This window comes from Triticum urartu, chromosome 3 (genome assembly GCF_003073215.2).
Source record: "Triticum urartu cultivar G1812 chromosome 3, Tu2.1, whole genome shotgun sequence".
Classification (NCBI taxonomy): Eukaryota; Viridiplantae; Streptophyta; class Magnoliopsida; order Poales; family Poaceae; genus Triticum; species Triticum urartu.
In genome coordinates, this window is record NC_053024.1 from 601,561,756 (window position 1) to 601,577,169 (window position 15,414).

Genomic DNA, 15,414 nt, shown 5'->3' on the forward strand with positions numbered 1-15,414 from the left:
ACGAGGCGACATATGAGGCACAACAAAAAACACCACCGAAAGATGGCCCTGCGCACCCCCGTGACTCACAAGTCATGGACCCCCGAGCCCCCCAGCTCGATGAGGAGCGCCTGTGCCCGATCGGATGTCGGGAAGGGTGGCAGGCAGGTCGCGGTGAGACGCGCCCGAATCAAACGAGTTGGAAGGCACTTGCTAGCGAGGATACCCCCGGGAGGCGGGTACTCCAACATCTTTTATATGAGTAATTATTAGTTTAGATTAAAGGAAACCGGTTTAAATTGCTAGGGTAATTGCGCGCTCCCATCGGCTACCTCGGTCGTATGTCACATGTCCCATGAGCTCGCACACTGGCTCCATCTTCTACTCATCTCTACGGAGGACTATCTTATCCACTTCTTTTCCCGAGCGTGTCCCCATCCCTTTCTTTCTCCTTTGCCTACTTCTGGATCCTGGCCATCACCTCCCCCTCCATTTCTAAAGATGACATGGATGCGGTTCCTTGAGCACTGGTTCGCAACTCGGTTGTGTCCCCAAGTGAACATAAGCGAAGAGAAGCACCTCCCCACGATTCCAAGTGAAATCTACAAGAGCGGGAAGAAAAATGATGCAAGTAAGGCGTCGCTACAAGGTAAAGGCGTACAAGAGTGACACGACACACAACTGCAAACCCATTACTGCTGCTATGAGTAGAGATGCGCGCTGCTGCAATGGCTGGTGGTCGCTGCTGCAAAGGAGACGAGAGGCGAGGCAAGATTAGGCACCGGTGCTGAGGTGGTCGACGATGGTGCAATTGCGGCCGACGATGCTACAAATGCGGCCACGTCAGATGATGGCTGCTACGAGGGGGGCCACCAATGCCTGGATCCGGCCAACATCTATCGCGTCCACGTGTGATGTTGTGAAGGGGCTGCGCGGTGTGGCAAGTCGACGGGCAGTGACGTCACATCCTGAGTCAACACCGAAGGAAGAGAGATGACCGTGCAACGTCATGAGGGGGTGATCAGAGGATGGGTTTGACCATGCAAGGTGGATCTAGCTACTAATAGCAACAAAATCGAACGGTGTGCGAGACGACTTCGTTCGTCCTATAGCCGAGCCGATGCAGAGCGTTGCCCTAGATTTAAAGTATGATATTTCATAGTGGCCTTGTATATAAAAATGGAGGGAGTACTATGTTTAAAAATCAGCCTTTCATTTTGAGAGGAAAAAAAACAGCCTTAGCACCGAAGGTACTAGGGAATGACAAAGGGTAGAGTACATTTAATTTACATCTGTAAAGGAAGTGTGATCGAGTCAGCATCGTACCACATTAACCACCCCAAGGCCCACAGATCCATCGAAAGCTTCGTTTCCGGCTTTCCTCTGGTGCGTGCCGCTTCGGCGTCTCCGAACCAGACCAGGTCTCCGCCCTCGTTCCAACTCGGCGCGGCCGCTGCATAACCCTTTCCCCCCCTGCCATGGTCTCCTCCACCTCTCGCCCCTCGTCGACCTGCCCCCCTTGACCCGACCCGACGACGCGACTTCACCGCACGCGGCCGCCGCCGTCGCCGCCACTCAGCGGCCGCCGACTTCGCGCTCCCCCAGTAACCCAGATCCACCCCCCGTTTTTCTCCAGGTAAAAATCCCCTCGCCACTCCGCGTCGGCTAGTCCGTACGACCCCCCTCCCGGCATGAAATTTTGGGATAGGGGTCTTTCGATTGTGGGGGGGTTCGCTGGCCATCGCGGTAGGCCCCCCGCCGCTCTGATTAAAGAATGCGTCTTGCTTCGAGGGCTGATACTCGATGCATGGAAGCACGCCATGTCAGTGCTTTGCTTTCCACTAGCCTAGCCTAGCCTATCACTCACGGTGGGCAGCACTAGTTGTGGTGCATCAGCCTAATTAAGCTACTTTTAAGACTCAGGTTTTGCCTTTGCGCGGATGAGCAAAATCTGCAATATACAGAAAATTTGATGAAAAATTCGTGTTTGAGGCAGAAATCACTCACGGCATGGGAGCTTTTTCTGTGGATTGTTTGCCATGTTGTGTGTTAATGGTAGGTAAGGTAAACACAAACAAGATAGGACATGCACAAAAAGGTTCCATTCCTTGACTTGGGCCGTGATGCTTCCCCTCATGCCATAGTTGAATATGCTAGGAGGTTTTCAAGGTACCCCACTCCTCCGAGTTGCATTGAGGGTATTCCACTCCATGTGCCTCGTTACCAAGATCCTAGGGCAGTCACTTATACCCCAAATCCCTATTACGTTAAAACTTGGTAGCGCTGCCACTAAATCCACTTGTCTTCTCACTATGAAGATTCTAGGTTTTAGTTTGTGGTCTCCATAAATTTTCTACTTTTAGAGAGTTACGGATAGTTTGGTTCTCTCAGAGAATGCAGTGCTCCACTAAGTTCTTTTATTGTTATGGTTCTTTGAAAACATGGCTCGTACATTCTGTCCTGGAAAATTTTGTATGAAAGAAAACCAGGGCAGTCATTGTACTTGTAACTAGTGTTTAGCGGTGCTAATTGACACTCATATTACTTCTCCCTTTTTTTCTTGCTTTGATCTCATGTTTCTTCTTGGCTTCAGTATTTCAGCATGATTGAACTTGCCCCCAACAACGATGTGCTGGAGAAGTGCATTAAAGACATCCTCTCTCAAATAAAACCGGCAGATGATGATCTGAACAAAAGACTATCTGCAATTAAGGAGCTGGAAGTTTCCATGCAACCAGTTGCAGCCTTGAAAGGTAACTTACTCCTTTACTACCATGGGAGCCTTATCCATTATTTGGAAATGAGCCTGATATTGACAGTGAAGTTTGTGCTGCACTCTGCACTACTGAAGGGAAAGCCTTTTCCTTTTGTCCATGGACTTTTGATATAAATTTCTGAAACACAGTATTTGTAATCCGTTACAGGACGTCTGCAAAGTTGAATATATCCCCAAAGGTTTTCCATAGAGTCTATCATATTCCTAAAGAACCCTAGAGTAGTTTGTGTTTGAGAATAGCAAAGAACCAAAGACGATAGATGAGAAGCGGTAATCTAGTCACCTGTGAATGCACTTCATTTGGAGACTAAGTATTGCAACGGTGACTCATTGACAGGTCCAGGTGTCTGCCACTGTGTAACTAGTGACCTATGGCGGCAATATGTGATTTGCTAGGTTATGAGCTGCTCAAATGACACACAATGATCTTTACCAGAGGATAGATTTATTTCTTGTCATAGACTTAATTAACCAACATACAGGTCAAGAAATTTGAAATTTCTATAATGACAAGTGAAAGGTGTTTGAAGTTTCTCATGATACAGTTTAAATGTTGCTTTACCTGATTTTCTCACTTTCCTTACAGCTGCTGCTGCAAAACCTTTTGGATCCTTTCTATCAAATCTATACTCAAAATCAGGAGATTTGGATATATCAGTTCAGCTCATGAATAGCTCAAACCTTCCTATAAACAAGAAAAAGAAGATAAGTATCTTGAAAGCAGTAAGGACAGCTTTGCAAAGGGGAGGTAATTCTGTCTATTCTACAATACATAAGCCTACATAATGCGTTGCCTGATCACTCTATCCTGCGAATAGCATTAACCAGAATGATGAATTTCTAGTTTCGACTTGTGAATACTCATAGCTTTTGTGGTAAAACAGTCATCATATGTTTGTGTGCACCAAGTAGTACAAAATCATGTGAGGGACCATCATTCTAACTTATGTGTCTGGCTGTGATTTATTCAAGAATTTCATTATTGTTCTGTGGTTGGTGAATTTACTGTGGCACTTTGTTTTTTTTTGCCCCTGTGATGGTTTTTAGCACTCCATGCCTACTGAACATCTCATTTAAATTTGGTTGTGCTCCTTTTATTGTATTTAGGTGTTTATGGATATATGGAGTTCATTCCTCAAGCAAGAGTCCCAGTTCTTCAGTATGTGAGCAACCGCTTTGGCATTTCCTGCGATTTATCCGTTGATAACTACCCTGGTCGAATTAAATCCAAAATCTTCTACTGGATCAGTACTTTGGATGAGCGCTTTGGTGATATGGTTTTATTGGTAAGCTCCAAAGTGATAGTCTTTTGCTGATGGGTTTTTCTAGTAAACCCAAGGCTCAGCATCAAGTTTCCTTGCAGATCAAGGAGTGGGCAAAAGCTCAAAACATTAATGATCCAAAAAGTGGGACCCTGAACTCCTATTCGCTTTGCCTACTTGTTCTCTTTCATTTTCAGGTAATACTTCTTACTTTGGAAGTTAAGTCCAATTATCTTGTTTATCGTTTCAATAATATCTTTTGCTTACCTCTCTGATGCTAAATTTTGAGACATGTGAGCCGGCAATCCTACCACCTTTGGAGGACATTTATGAAGGGAATATCACAGAAGATTTTGCAGGTTCAGTGAACTCATATTTTCTCTGATGGTTGTCTAGCGTACTAGTTCCTGGTAACTTAATCATTACAGTCACATGTAGACATGACGCTTTATAATGAGGAACATCTTGATGAGGTTTGTGCTGCAAATATAGCAAAATTTCAAAGCCAGAACAAGGAACAAAGAAATGAAAGCTCTCTTTGTCATCTCCTTGCAACCTTTTTTCACAAGGTAACTGAGCATTGTGCCCTCACTATCTTTGCTAAGCCAACCATCTCTCTGACTATCTTAATTGTACTCTTATCACTTGTAGTTAACATCTTCATAAAACAGGCTACTTGTGTTTTCAGGAAATTTCCTTTTTGTCTTGGTTACGGTCATTTAATTTCCTGGTACACTTTTAGGCCATATTTTAATTAGTGATACTTCAACTAATTTGTTGATACTTCAACTAATTGATAGGAGCTTTCAGGACAGTGATAGCAGAAATATTTCACTAGAATTTGTCATACAACTTACATGGAGGCGAAATGCTAATTGATATGATAGGATATTTCAGAGCAATAATAGCATAAATATTTTACTAGAATTTTTTAAACTCCATATAACTAGTTATATTCCACAGGACAGTGTCACACAGCATCAGCCAGTCGCAAACTGTCCCATATTGTTTATTTTGCTGGGGTTACATTCCCAATAAAGCAAACTATCTTCTTTGCATTCGCTAAATATGCTAATCCCTTGGTTTCATGGATTAGTTCATGTTGCTAGCTTAAGTTTTTGCCAATGAAAGCACGTTTCGCATTTATCCGCTATTGCTCATTTGCTGGATGAGTATGTGCAATGGAATTTGGCATGGATAAATTTTTGATACCAAAAGGACACAACCATTCTCATATCAAAAGGCATTCTGCATTTCCTCATTTTTACCTCAAGAAACAAGCCTAACTGGTGATCTTGTATTGTTTGCAGTTTTGTCACATTGACTCCCTTTCGAGTGATGTGATATCTACCTACACGGGTCAGTTCAAGAAGATTCAGGACATTCCAATTTTGAGGAAGAAACCCTATAGCTTGTTTGTAAGACCAATATCCTGTGCATTTTGCTGCTGATATAATCAAGAATTTACCCTACATACTGACATGACATCTGTTTGTTACTCTTGTTTAGGTCGAAGATCCAGTTGAGAGGCCTGATAATGCTGCTAGAGCGGTTGGTGAGAGAGGGCTCCTCCTAATTGCTAGCGCCTTCAGTGATGCTAAGAACAAGTTAGCTTCTCTCGAGCATACTGACCGAAACGACTTACTGGCAATGTTGTCCACACCTGGTGTTTGCTCAAAACTTGGCGGAAGAGTCATCGCTAACAATTATACAAATACCCCGCAAAGTACTCGACAGCATGTAATCAACGTGGGAGCTAAGGTATCTAATAATCAACGTCGCCCCAGAGCCAAAGGATTTACAGGAAGCAGACCAGTCAAGAATCCTACTCAGGCGAACACTGTCCAGAATCCTACTCAGGTGAACACTGATACTGCAGGGCGCCAAACGCCAGGACACCACCGAAATCATGACCCTCCTCAGGTTTATGCTAACGCCGCAGTTCATCAGCCATCAAGACAGCCAGGGCTATACACAAACCATTATCCCTCATCGGCATATACTTTGGGCCGCCAAACAACAGGATCATACCTGAGTCAGAGCCATCCACAGGCGCACACTACATGGGGCCCGACAGGGGTACCATACGAGAATCATAATCATCAACCGGCGTATACCCCAGTGTACCAAGCAGCAGGGCCGTACTACTATCCGAGTCAACAGCAGCCTCATACAAGCGGGTTCCAAACACCAGGATCATACCAGAACGAGTATCAGAGTCAGTCGCCTGTTCATACAAGCGGGATCCAAAGGCCAGGACCATACAACTATCATAGTCAACCGCAGGGTCATACAACTGGGGTTCACATGCCAGGACAATACCAGAATGGATATTACAATCAGCCAGTGTATACTGCAGGCCAAGGATCACACCAGAACTGGTGTGGGGCGCAATACACACCCGGCCATCAGGCGAGGTATTATAGGAATGGGGTGACTACAAGGTACGAGCCTGTTGCTGGAGGGCTCCAGAATGGACCGGCACGGGCACGGGACTCGCGGTCACAAGGTTCCTCAAGCCGTACGGAATGGCGAGGAAGCAGCCAACATCAGACCTGACCAGAACTGTTAGTCGCAGCAAAGATAGCAATTTGCTGTTTCCATTGGCTGACAAAATGTATCGATTTCGATTTCATGATGTATGTCATCCTTCATACTTTAGCTTGTCGCGGAGGCAATGTAACGATTTCCACTAAAGATTTTGTGCAGAATGTTTCGCTGGTGAAATGTCACTTGAGATGCCAAACCTTGCATTTCCCTCTTCCCTGATGATGACTAGAGCGCTGTTGCCTTTATCCACTGAACTTTGATGGACATGCATTCCCCCTGTGCTGCATCTTCTCTTTTAGAGCAGTGGCTAGGGGTTTCAATGCTTAGTGTACCCGTAAATGCAATTTTCTTAGAAAAATGCTACATATCACTGCTTTTGACTTGAGCATTTTGCCCTCGGTCCTCCTTCCCTCGGCTATTGTACTGAGCGTGTTCTTTCGGGTGGTACGTGATGGTCATGACCAAGGAGCAATGAAAGGGAGAAGTACAACTACAACTATTGGAGGGAGCCAAAGATCGGAAGACACGCCTCCACACGCAGTCCGACGACGCGAAACACACCACTAGGATGGGGCTAGGCAGTACAAACCTTATTTCATCTTCAGAGAGCCACGGCAGCCCCCGCCTCACCTTCCTAAGTAGGATACAAACCATAAATAGATTAAAGAAAAACAGCAAAAATGAAGCATGAGCCCTCCCGCCGGCAAGGGTCGGGATTCACCGTCTTGCTTGGCCCTAAGGCCACAAGGGACGAGGCAGATTGACGGCAGCGCCGACGGGAGGCGAAAAAACCCTAAACGCCTGGGAGTCTTTCTTTCTTTCAGGAGAAGGGGTAGTGCTTGGTACGTACATCGTACGCATGTGTATGCTCGAGCACTAGCTTTTCACTGTTTTGTTTTTCAAGAGTTGACGAGAAAAAAAAAGGTATACATGAAATCAAATTGCACGAAACTTGGATACAAAGTTATTGAATATCATTTGATTATCACATTTTTTTGCGGGGGATTTGATTATCATATTATCTCTACTTCTCTAGCTCAGGCTTCTTTAGATTCCCTTGATGAAATTTATGAAAAAATGACGGAGAGCAACACGGTGCGGGCGGGACCGTGCTGCACGAATGAAACTTTATGACAATTTATGGAACTTTATGAAAATCATAATACGTAGTATTGACTATGAATGAAATTTTATGGCACACGACCGTGTCCCTCTCCATCTTCGTGGACTCTGGTCTACAAGAAGCCGCTTCGGCCTTCGGCACTTCACCGCTTCGACGCCAACGCGCGGTGGTCTCTCGCCCCTCCTCCGCCCAGTCCGTCTCGGCGACCCTGTCCCGCTCCCGCCGCAAGCGGGCTCCGCCGCCTCCTCGACCGTAGCCTTCGACGGCTCGTCGCCTCAGAAGACTCCCCGTCCAGCCGCAACTTCCCCGAGGTAATTAAGCCCATGGCCTCTTCGATCGGTTTATCGCTTCGTCCGCTGGTTGGTTTCGTTGATCGCGGAAGTTAGGGTTTATCTGCTGCCATTCATATAGAAACCTACGCACACATTGTCTTGCTTCTCACGTTGATGGAGATGGAAGAGGTAGTGATTAGTGAATGCCGACAAAGTTTGCCATATAGCTACAAGAAAAGTTTTAAAAGTTTTTTGGCTGACTAAAGCGCGTGCATGCTTAAGCACAATTATGCTCACATTAAGCACAATTAAGAGCTATGTGTTTGCCATCGCTAGGCGTGCTTAAGCAGGCGCACCTTTTTAACTATGCCTGCAAGTTCTCAGTTTCAGATCTGGGTTTTCTCAGTATGTTTCAATTTTAGGAAGAAAAAAGATATATTTGATTCCCTAAGAGATTTTTTTTCCGGTCAAGAATATTTAACAAACATCGGAATACATGATTGAGAACATAGCTACGTGGCATCATTTACGTTCTGTTTGAGCAAGTATGTACAAATGAAAACTAGCGCATCGATTCTCCTTGTAACTTGCAGTTAGAATTTTCTTAGTTGGTAGATTTAGAAGCAGAAGAAGGCTTAGTTCTTTAATGTCGACATCCAGATATCCAACGCTTGACACTCACCATCCAAACTGAGGCACATGTGCGTGAGGCACAACTACAATGCCGTTTTGGACTGTCAGTTGTCGGTGTTGCCTACCTTGACTATTTATTGTACATATATCTTTTCGCTATATCAATCCATCAAGACGCAAGGAAGGGAGTCCTTAAGTTGAATTTGGTCGTACGTGATTTATAATGCTATATGCTCCTTTAACTTACTCATTATGTTATGGTAGGGTTTCAGCATGATTGAGACTGTGCGGGACTTTTCTTTAGTGGGGGAGTGTATTGAGGAAGTTCTCTCTGTAATCAAGCCAACGGAGGACGATCGAAACAAACGTCTGGAAACAATTCAAGAGTTTGTGAATTCCATCTATTCAGCTGCTGATTTGGGAGGTAGCTTCTCATTATTTGGTCACCACAAGGTTCTTTTCCATAATTTAAAAACAAAATCCTGATAATATTTATTAAGGGTGCAATGATGTGATTGTTTGTCATCAAGCTTGGTATTGCTTACTATAGAAGGAAAATGTTTTCCCTTCTTATGCATGCTCTATTATGGTCTATGGATGTGCATTCCTGGTAGACTACTTTAACATAGTAAGCCCAATCTCAACAGTTTATTGAGACCACTGACAAGTGACAAGATTGTAAAATCTATAAACCTTCATGGGATAGCTTCGGTTTGTGACAATTGACCGGCAACTTTTTTCATACTGCGAGTGTTGTAGGCGAAATTCAACAGCTTATTCTTCCCTTAGTCTATCTATGCCTAGTCAGTCGATGCAAATGTTACTGCAGTTTTGAGGGAGGTGTTGAGAGGTTATTACTTATTAGTACTACAGTTTCTGAGTGTTGGATTTTCCTTAACAGATGCTGCTGTCAAACCTTTTGGATCCTTCGCATCAAATCTTTATGCAAAATCAGGTGATTTGGATGTATCAGTTGAGCTGTCAAATGACCCTGACTCTCTTACAACCAAGAAAAAGAAGCAAGCCTTGAGAGTCAAAAGAATAAATGCCTTGAGTGAAGTAATTAAGGAGAGTTTTACAAATCAAAGGTAACTTCTTTTTGGAACCATGCATCTGCGTGCAGAATGAAAGATCTTTACTGTAACGTATATGTTGATCAATCTCCGGGGTTGCTTGATTAAATGCAATACCCTCTGTTGTTGTGCGGCTGTGCTGATTTAGATTTTATGAGGCAAGTTTGTTTTCCCGTTTAAATTATGTTTTCATACTTGATTCAGGTATTGCTAGGGATGTGCAGTTCATTCCTACTGCCAGGGTTCCAGTACTTAGTTATGTGAGCAACAAATTTGGCATTTCCTGTGATATATCCATCGATAACTACCGTGGCCGAATTAAATCCAGAGTGCTGTACTGGCTCAATACTCTAGATAAGCGCTTTGGTGATATGGTTTTGTTGGTAAGCTCTATGTATCCATTTTCTTCAATTTTCTGTTTCCACGATTTCTTAGTTAAGCCCAGGGCTCAGCATCACATTTCCTTGCAGGTCAAGGAATGGGCAAAAGCTCAAAACATTAATGATCCAAAAAAGGGAACCCTGAGCTCGTATTCGCTTTGCTTACTTGTCATCTTTTATTTCCAGGTGTTTATTTTTTCCCTAATTCTTATTTGTAGTTTCGCCAAAATGGAACCCGAAATCCTATTTTTCACGCAATTTAACTGTATTTTGCACACTTGTACGCCTGCAATTTTTCCACCTATCAACAAGTTTTTTGATATGGAGGACCCAGCAGGTGAGACGAAATTGGCTTGTTTGTGAGACTGACGATGACGATTGTGTGGTGTATTGTGTAATAGTGTTGGTAATTTACTCGTCGCGTTCACATGCAGGAATGAGGTTTATTGATGAAAAGCTTGTTGATGTGGTCTGTGCAGCAAATATAAAAAAATTTCAACTCCAGAACATAGGGCAAAGAAATCATATGTCTCTTTGTGCTCTCCTTGTAGGATTTTTTTCGAAGGTAATTGAACTTATTTTTCACTATTTTGTCTACATGAGCCTTTCCTCCGAGGCTCCGACTACCTAAATTCTAGACACTGAATGTGTTATTCGTGTTTCTAAGTGCGTTTTATTCTATTTATGTCATAGCCATTAGCAGCCATTTTTAGGCCTTCTTTTTGTCTATCTTGCAATCTTCATTATCATATCATAATAAAGTTAGCATAGTGGGTGGTGATGAGTTCAGATTTCTAGCCAGAGAGAAGCTCAGCAAAGCCATAAATGACTGACTATATGAGAGGGGTAGGTTTGTAGGTGTCTCAAGTTAGTTTGTGATCCTTACAGGGGTTATAACTTGTAAGTCCAGTTTGAGTCCACCCATATAGATTGACCTTTTTGGATTATTCTGTCTGTAAATGAGCTAATCGCTTCACCTAATCAAAATTAGTTCACTTATGTTTGTCAAGATATTCTGTGTGCTATTTCTAGTACTCCTCCGTTCACTTTTGTAAGACCTTTTAGACATTTAAGACAACATCTAAAACAGTTCAATTTCAGCTGTCTTAAACGACTTACAAAATTGAACAGAGGGAGTATATATGTACATTACAGTAGGGTAATGAAATCTCGTATGAATAATTTCCATTTGGAACATAACATAACATTGATTATGCGAAAAGGAATCGTACTAGCATTATCATAACCTGAGATTAAAAAAAATCTCATCAATCAAGCTTATACTCTGTTTGCAGTTTTGCGGGATGGTCCCTAGCGATGTATCCACTTACACTGGTCAGGCCAAACGAACCTATGACGAGATGAAATCTCACTACTGGTTTGCAAGTATTTCCTTCACGGTGCATTTGGTGGCTATGTTGGTGTAAATTTTAGCCTCAAGTTGAAGATCCGTATATGCTGTTTTTTTTTTGGTTTTAGGTCGAAGATCCATTTGATAGATCTGATAATGCAGCTAGAACAGTTGATGCGCTAGAGCTTGGGCGTATTGCCAATGCCTTCACAAACGCTGCTGTCGTAACCTTCTACTCTTATGATCCCGACGACCGGAATGAATTACTTACGCAGCTGTGTACACCTGAAGTTCGTTCAAAACTAGGTGCAAGACTTTCAACCAGTCCTCAACAGGGCGGAGTCACAGGATCTCTGGAACTTGTGGCAGCTACCCCATCCGATAATCAGTATTGCCAGAGGGCCACAGGATCCAAGAGGAAGCGGGGGAATTCATAGGCCACATGGGTAACAACGAGTCAGGCAGGTCAGAAGTGAGCAGAACGCATCTGCATATAAAGTCTCCACAAGCAGAACTCACGCGTAGATCTTTTGAACATCCTATCATCTTAAGCTTCCCCAATCAGTACATGTAACAGATAGTCCCAGGACATCCTTTGATCAACAGTCGTGGACCAACTATGTTTAGTTAGCCTTTGCCGGCTCAATTTATATTACTTAACGTAGTACTTAGCCGGCTCATGTACTTCAGCCCGTGCTTTATGTGGATTCTAGGAATCCAAAACTTGTTCTGGTTGACTGAACTTTGCACGACTCACAAAACTTGTCGTGTATTCCCTTTACAATTTATAGTCAACAACTAAACTTGAGAAATGCCCATTTGCTACACACAAGCTGACAAAACAAGCACCCCAGGTCATGGGCGACCTAGATCGGGCCAATTTTATAGTTGGTGTGTTGATGAGGTTGAAATGTTTGCAAAACATCCTCTCATTGTCCCGTGTAGAATTTCATAAAAAAATTCAACCCAATGGTTCACACTATAAAATTTCTTTACAGGAGCTTATGGACAGATCGATCGGTGTGAGTGGGTCTCACATACTTAACTTTTGTAGAACTTCGGGTATTTAAATTTTCATCCTTGTGTTAGAGAGGGTATTTGGGACTTCCTACCATGGTTCAATCATCTTGTTTGTGTGAGCGATTGCTTCCATCATCTTGTTGACAAAGTCTGTCAGCAAATGAAAGGATGAAAAGAAAAAACCGTCTTTATGCAAGGTACATAGATTTTGGTGAAATTGGTAGCCCAATCAACTCCTTCTTATGCCATATCAGTTTGAGAAAAGTATACTTTTCATCCCTCAACTTTCAGCGAAGTTTAAATTTAGTCCCTCAACTTCGAAACCAGACAAGTTGCATCCTAAACTTTTAAAACCGGACAAGTTTGGTCCTTCGAATCATCCAAAGCAGTATTTGGCGATGACGTGGCCTGGTTTTGATTTAATTGGATTGGATTAGCAAAGGGGCCGGTTCAGTGACTATCTAACAGGAGAGTTAGGACTTGCACTAATCCTAATGCTACGGGGCTGGGCCTTGTGCCAGTCTCGACAGATTTAGCCACCGGTGACTAAAAGCTGCAGCGGAGACACGCTGGGAGGCCACGGGAGCAGGTGAGGACGGTCTGGGAGGCTGCCCCTTGCTCTCCTATGGCTAAGTAAGGCTACGCCCGACCGTATGGTCGCCAGAGCGACGGTGGCGAGCTCGTTCGTTGGAGCAGCACGGCGGCGCTGTGCAGGGAGGTAGCTACTGAGCTCGGGGAGGTGCAGAAGGAGAGATGAAAGGACCGGGGAGGTAGCTACTGAGCTATGGGAATGGCATGAAGAGGCTGGGGCGCTCCAATGGCGGCGATCCTTGGCCGGAGCCGAGGAAAATGGGGTCGGATACCTCAATTAGGGGCAGTTAGGGTCGATTACTGGGGCGTAATTGCATCTATGGTGGAGGACGAGCACCCAGACATGGTGGCTTGTTGGGGATAAGCCGACGGCCACACGAACGATGGATGACGTGCTCTGGCTCAGCTTCGGAGAGCAGGAAGAGACCCGCGTGCGGGCGTGGAACCACACGCGTGGCTGCGTGAAGGTGCACGGGAGCAGCAGGTCACACGCGCGGCTTGGCCGGCCGGCGAGGTGCAGGGGTGGCGGGGGCGCCGAGCTCGGCCATGGCTTTGTGCTGCCAACGAGCTGTGACAGAGAGGGGAAGAGAGAGATGAGAGGAGAGATTTTTTTAATTATGTAACTTGGTCAAAACCATGCCACATCATCATCGATACTGCTTTGAATGATTCAAAGGACGAAACCTATCCGGTTTCAAAAGTTTAAGATGCAATTTGTTTGGTTTTAAAGTTGATGGACTAAATCTAGACTTCATCAAGAATTGAGGGACGAAAAGTACACTTTTCTCTATCAGTTTTTATATTGCCATAGAAAACTTGCAAGTCAATTACCAATGGAATTGTTAGTTTTTGGTGAGGAGATAATCAGGAGAAAAGAAGATGCACTACTTTGCATGGTGGAAAATGTTTGTTTTGAAGAATAAAGCTGGATCTCGACGACGGATGTGGCTGGATGGACGGACGTGCGCAGTGCGGTGGGGTTGTTTGGCGCCGTGGCGGCGTACATGGCAGGCCTGGCAAGGTCGATGCATCAGTATCTGATCTGAAGATGGATCGGTGGAATACGACGGCGACGACCCAAGAGGGTGTATCGAACCGGTCTGTGTCTCAGACCCGATATTTGGCTAGGCTGGGGTCTCGGTTTTAGATGTTAGGGTTAGGTGAGAGATCTGGGTATTTGGCTCACTATTTCTGCACTCCTTCATCAAGTGAATAGAAGTAGTAACAGATGTTGCCAAGATGACGGATTCAGATATATTGATGTACTACTTTATAAGATCTTCGTGAATAATTAATAAAATGGCCGCATACATCTTTCAGATGCAGAGTCCGGGGGACATCCCCTTCTCTAAAAAAATATGAAGGTTGCTAAAAAGCTGAAAAAATTGTTGACTAGAACAAACAGTGTATTGTTCTTTGGCGTTTAATATATTTAAGTTGTATATATAGCTTATTAATCCTTTAAACAGTGTAGTATCATCATTATGTGGGAAAATACATGGATTTCGATGACTTGTGATGAAAGATGGAAGGCCAAAAGATCAATTATAGTTGGGTTTCCACCAGAACTATTTAACTAGACTGACATCATTCAGATAAATGTACGTATATCTGATCTTCCGGGCCATCACAATGATGGTGCAAGCTAGCACTAGCCGGAAGAACTGTGGGGTCATTGCTAATTTTTAATTACTTTTTCATAATGTACAGTAAATGAACAATAATTTTAGTATGTTTTTTTTTGAAAAGTTGGGGGCTCAACTGACCGCACGACTTGTGTGTAGAATCCCAACTGCAAGCTAGGCCAGGTTTCATGTGGAGACGAGGCGGATCTCTATATTTCAAGGTTTCAAGGTATGTGATTGCTAACCAGGCCTATCGCCTGGTTACGAGGCGGATCTCTGGCACGATAGTAAGCAATGGCTCCTGTGTTGTCACGTCATTCTAGGATTCAGGGCAAGGACGAGGCGAGGAGGCAAAAACACACATAATCATTTTTCTGTTTTCCTCTTTCCTGTTTTCAATGTCATGACTATTTTTCTTCAACACAGTACAATCGAAGTCGTTTACATACACTCATCTCTATTAACATATACACGCACACCCTATCCCATGACTATATTTTTAAAATGTATTTCCCATTGTAACGGACAACAATTTTTCTAGTCTGTATGAAAGAGCCAACCCGATTCGTCAGTCACCATCTTGACACCGTTGGATGTTGGACTATATACCGGCCTCTCTCATCATCAGTGAGCGCGGCTGCATGTTGTGAGCGCCGAATTGGCCGGTGTCTAGCATTGTCGTAGGGCGTGCGGAGGTTTGTCTGCAGCGGATCCTGAGGGATTCAGTCGGTGTTTGTCTTCTGTGGATCCACATGAATCTTGTCTTTGTTCGTCTGTAT

General features: G+C 44.0%; 1 protein-coding gene and 1 pseudogene across 1 annotated transcript; both read left to right on the plus strand.

Moving 5' to 3' along the window:
- The first annotated feature begins 1,380 nt into the window (after positions 1-1,380).
- Positions 1,381-6,763, plus strand: LOC125545266 (protein HESO1-like). The gene is made up of 9 exons (XM_048709156.1): positions 1,381-1,615; positions 2,573-2,732; positions 3,342-3,503; positions 3,863-4,041; positions 4,119-4,214; positions 4,307-4,376; positions 4,456-4,586; positions 5,328-5,435; positions 5,527-6,763. Exons 2-9 carry the CDS (start codon positions 2,582-2,584, stop codon positions 6,574-6,576), a joined length of 1,947 nt encoding a protein of 648 aa, XP_048565113.1. The 5' UTR covers positions 1,381-1,615; positions 2,573-2,581; the 3' UTR covers positions 6,577-6,763.
- A 2,105-nt stretch (positions 6,764-8,868) lies between these two features.
- LOC125547011 lies at positions 8,869-11,836 on the plus strand (annotated as a pseudogene).
- The last annotated feature ends 3,578 nt before the right edge of the window (positions 11,837-15,414 follow it).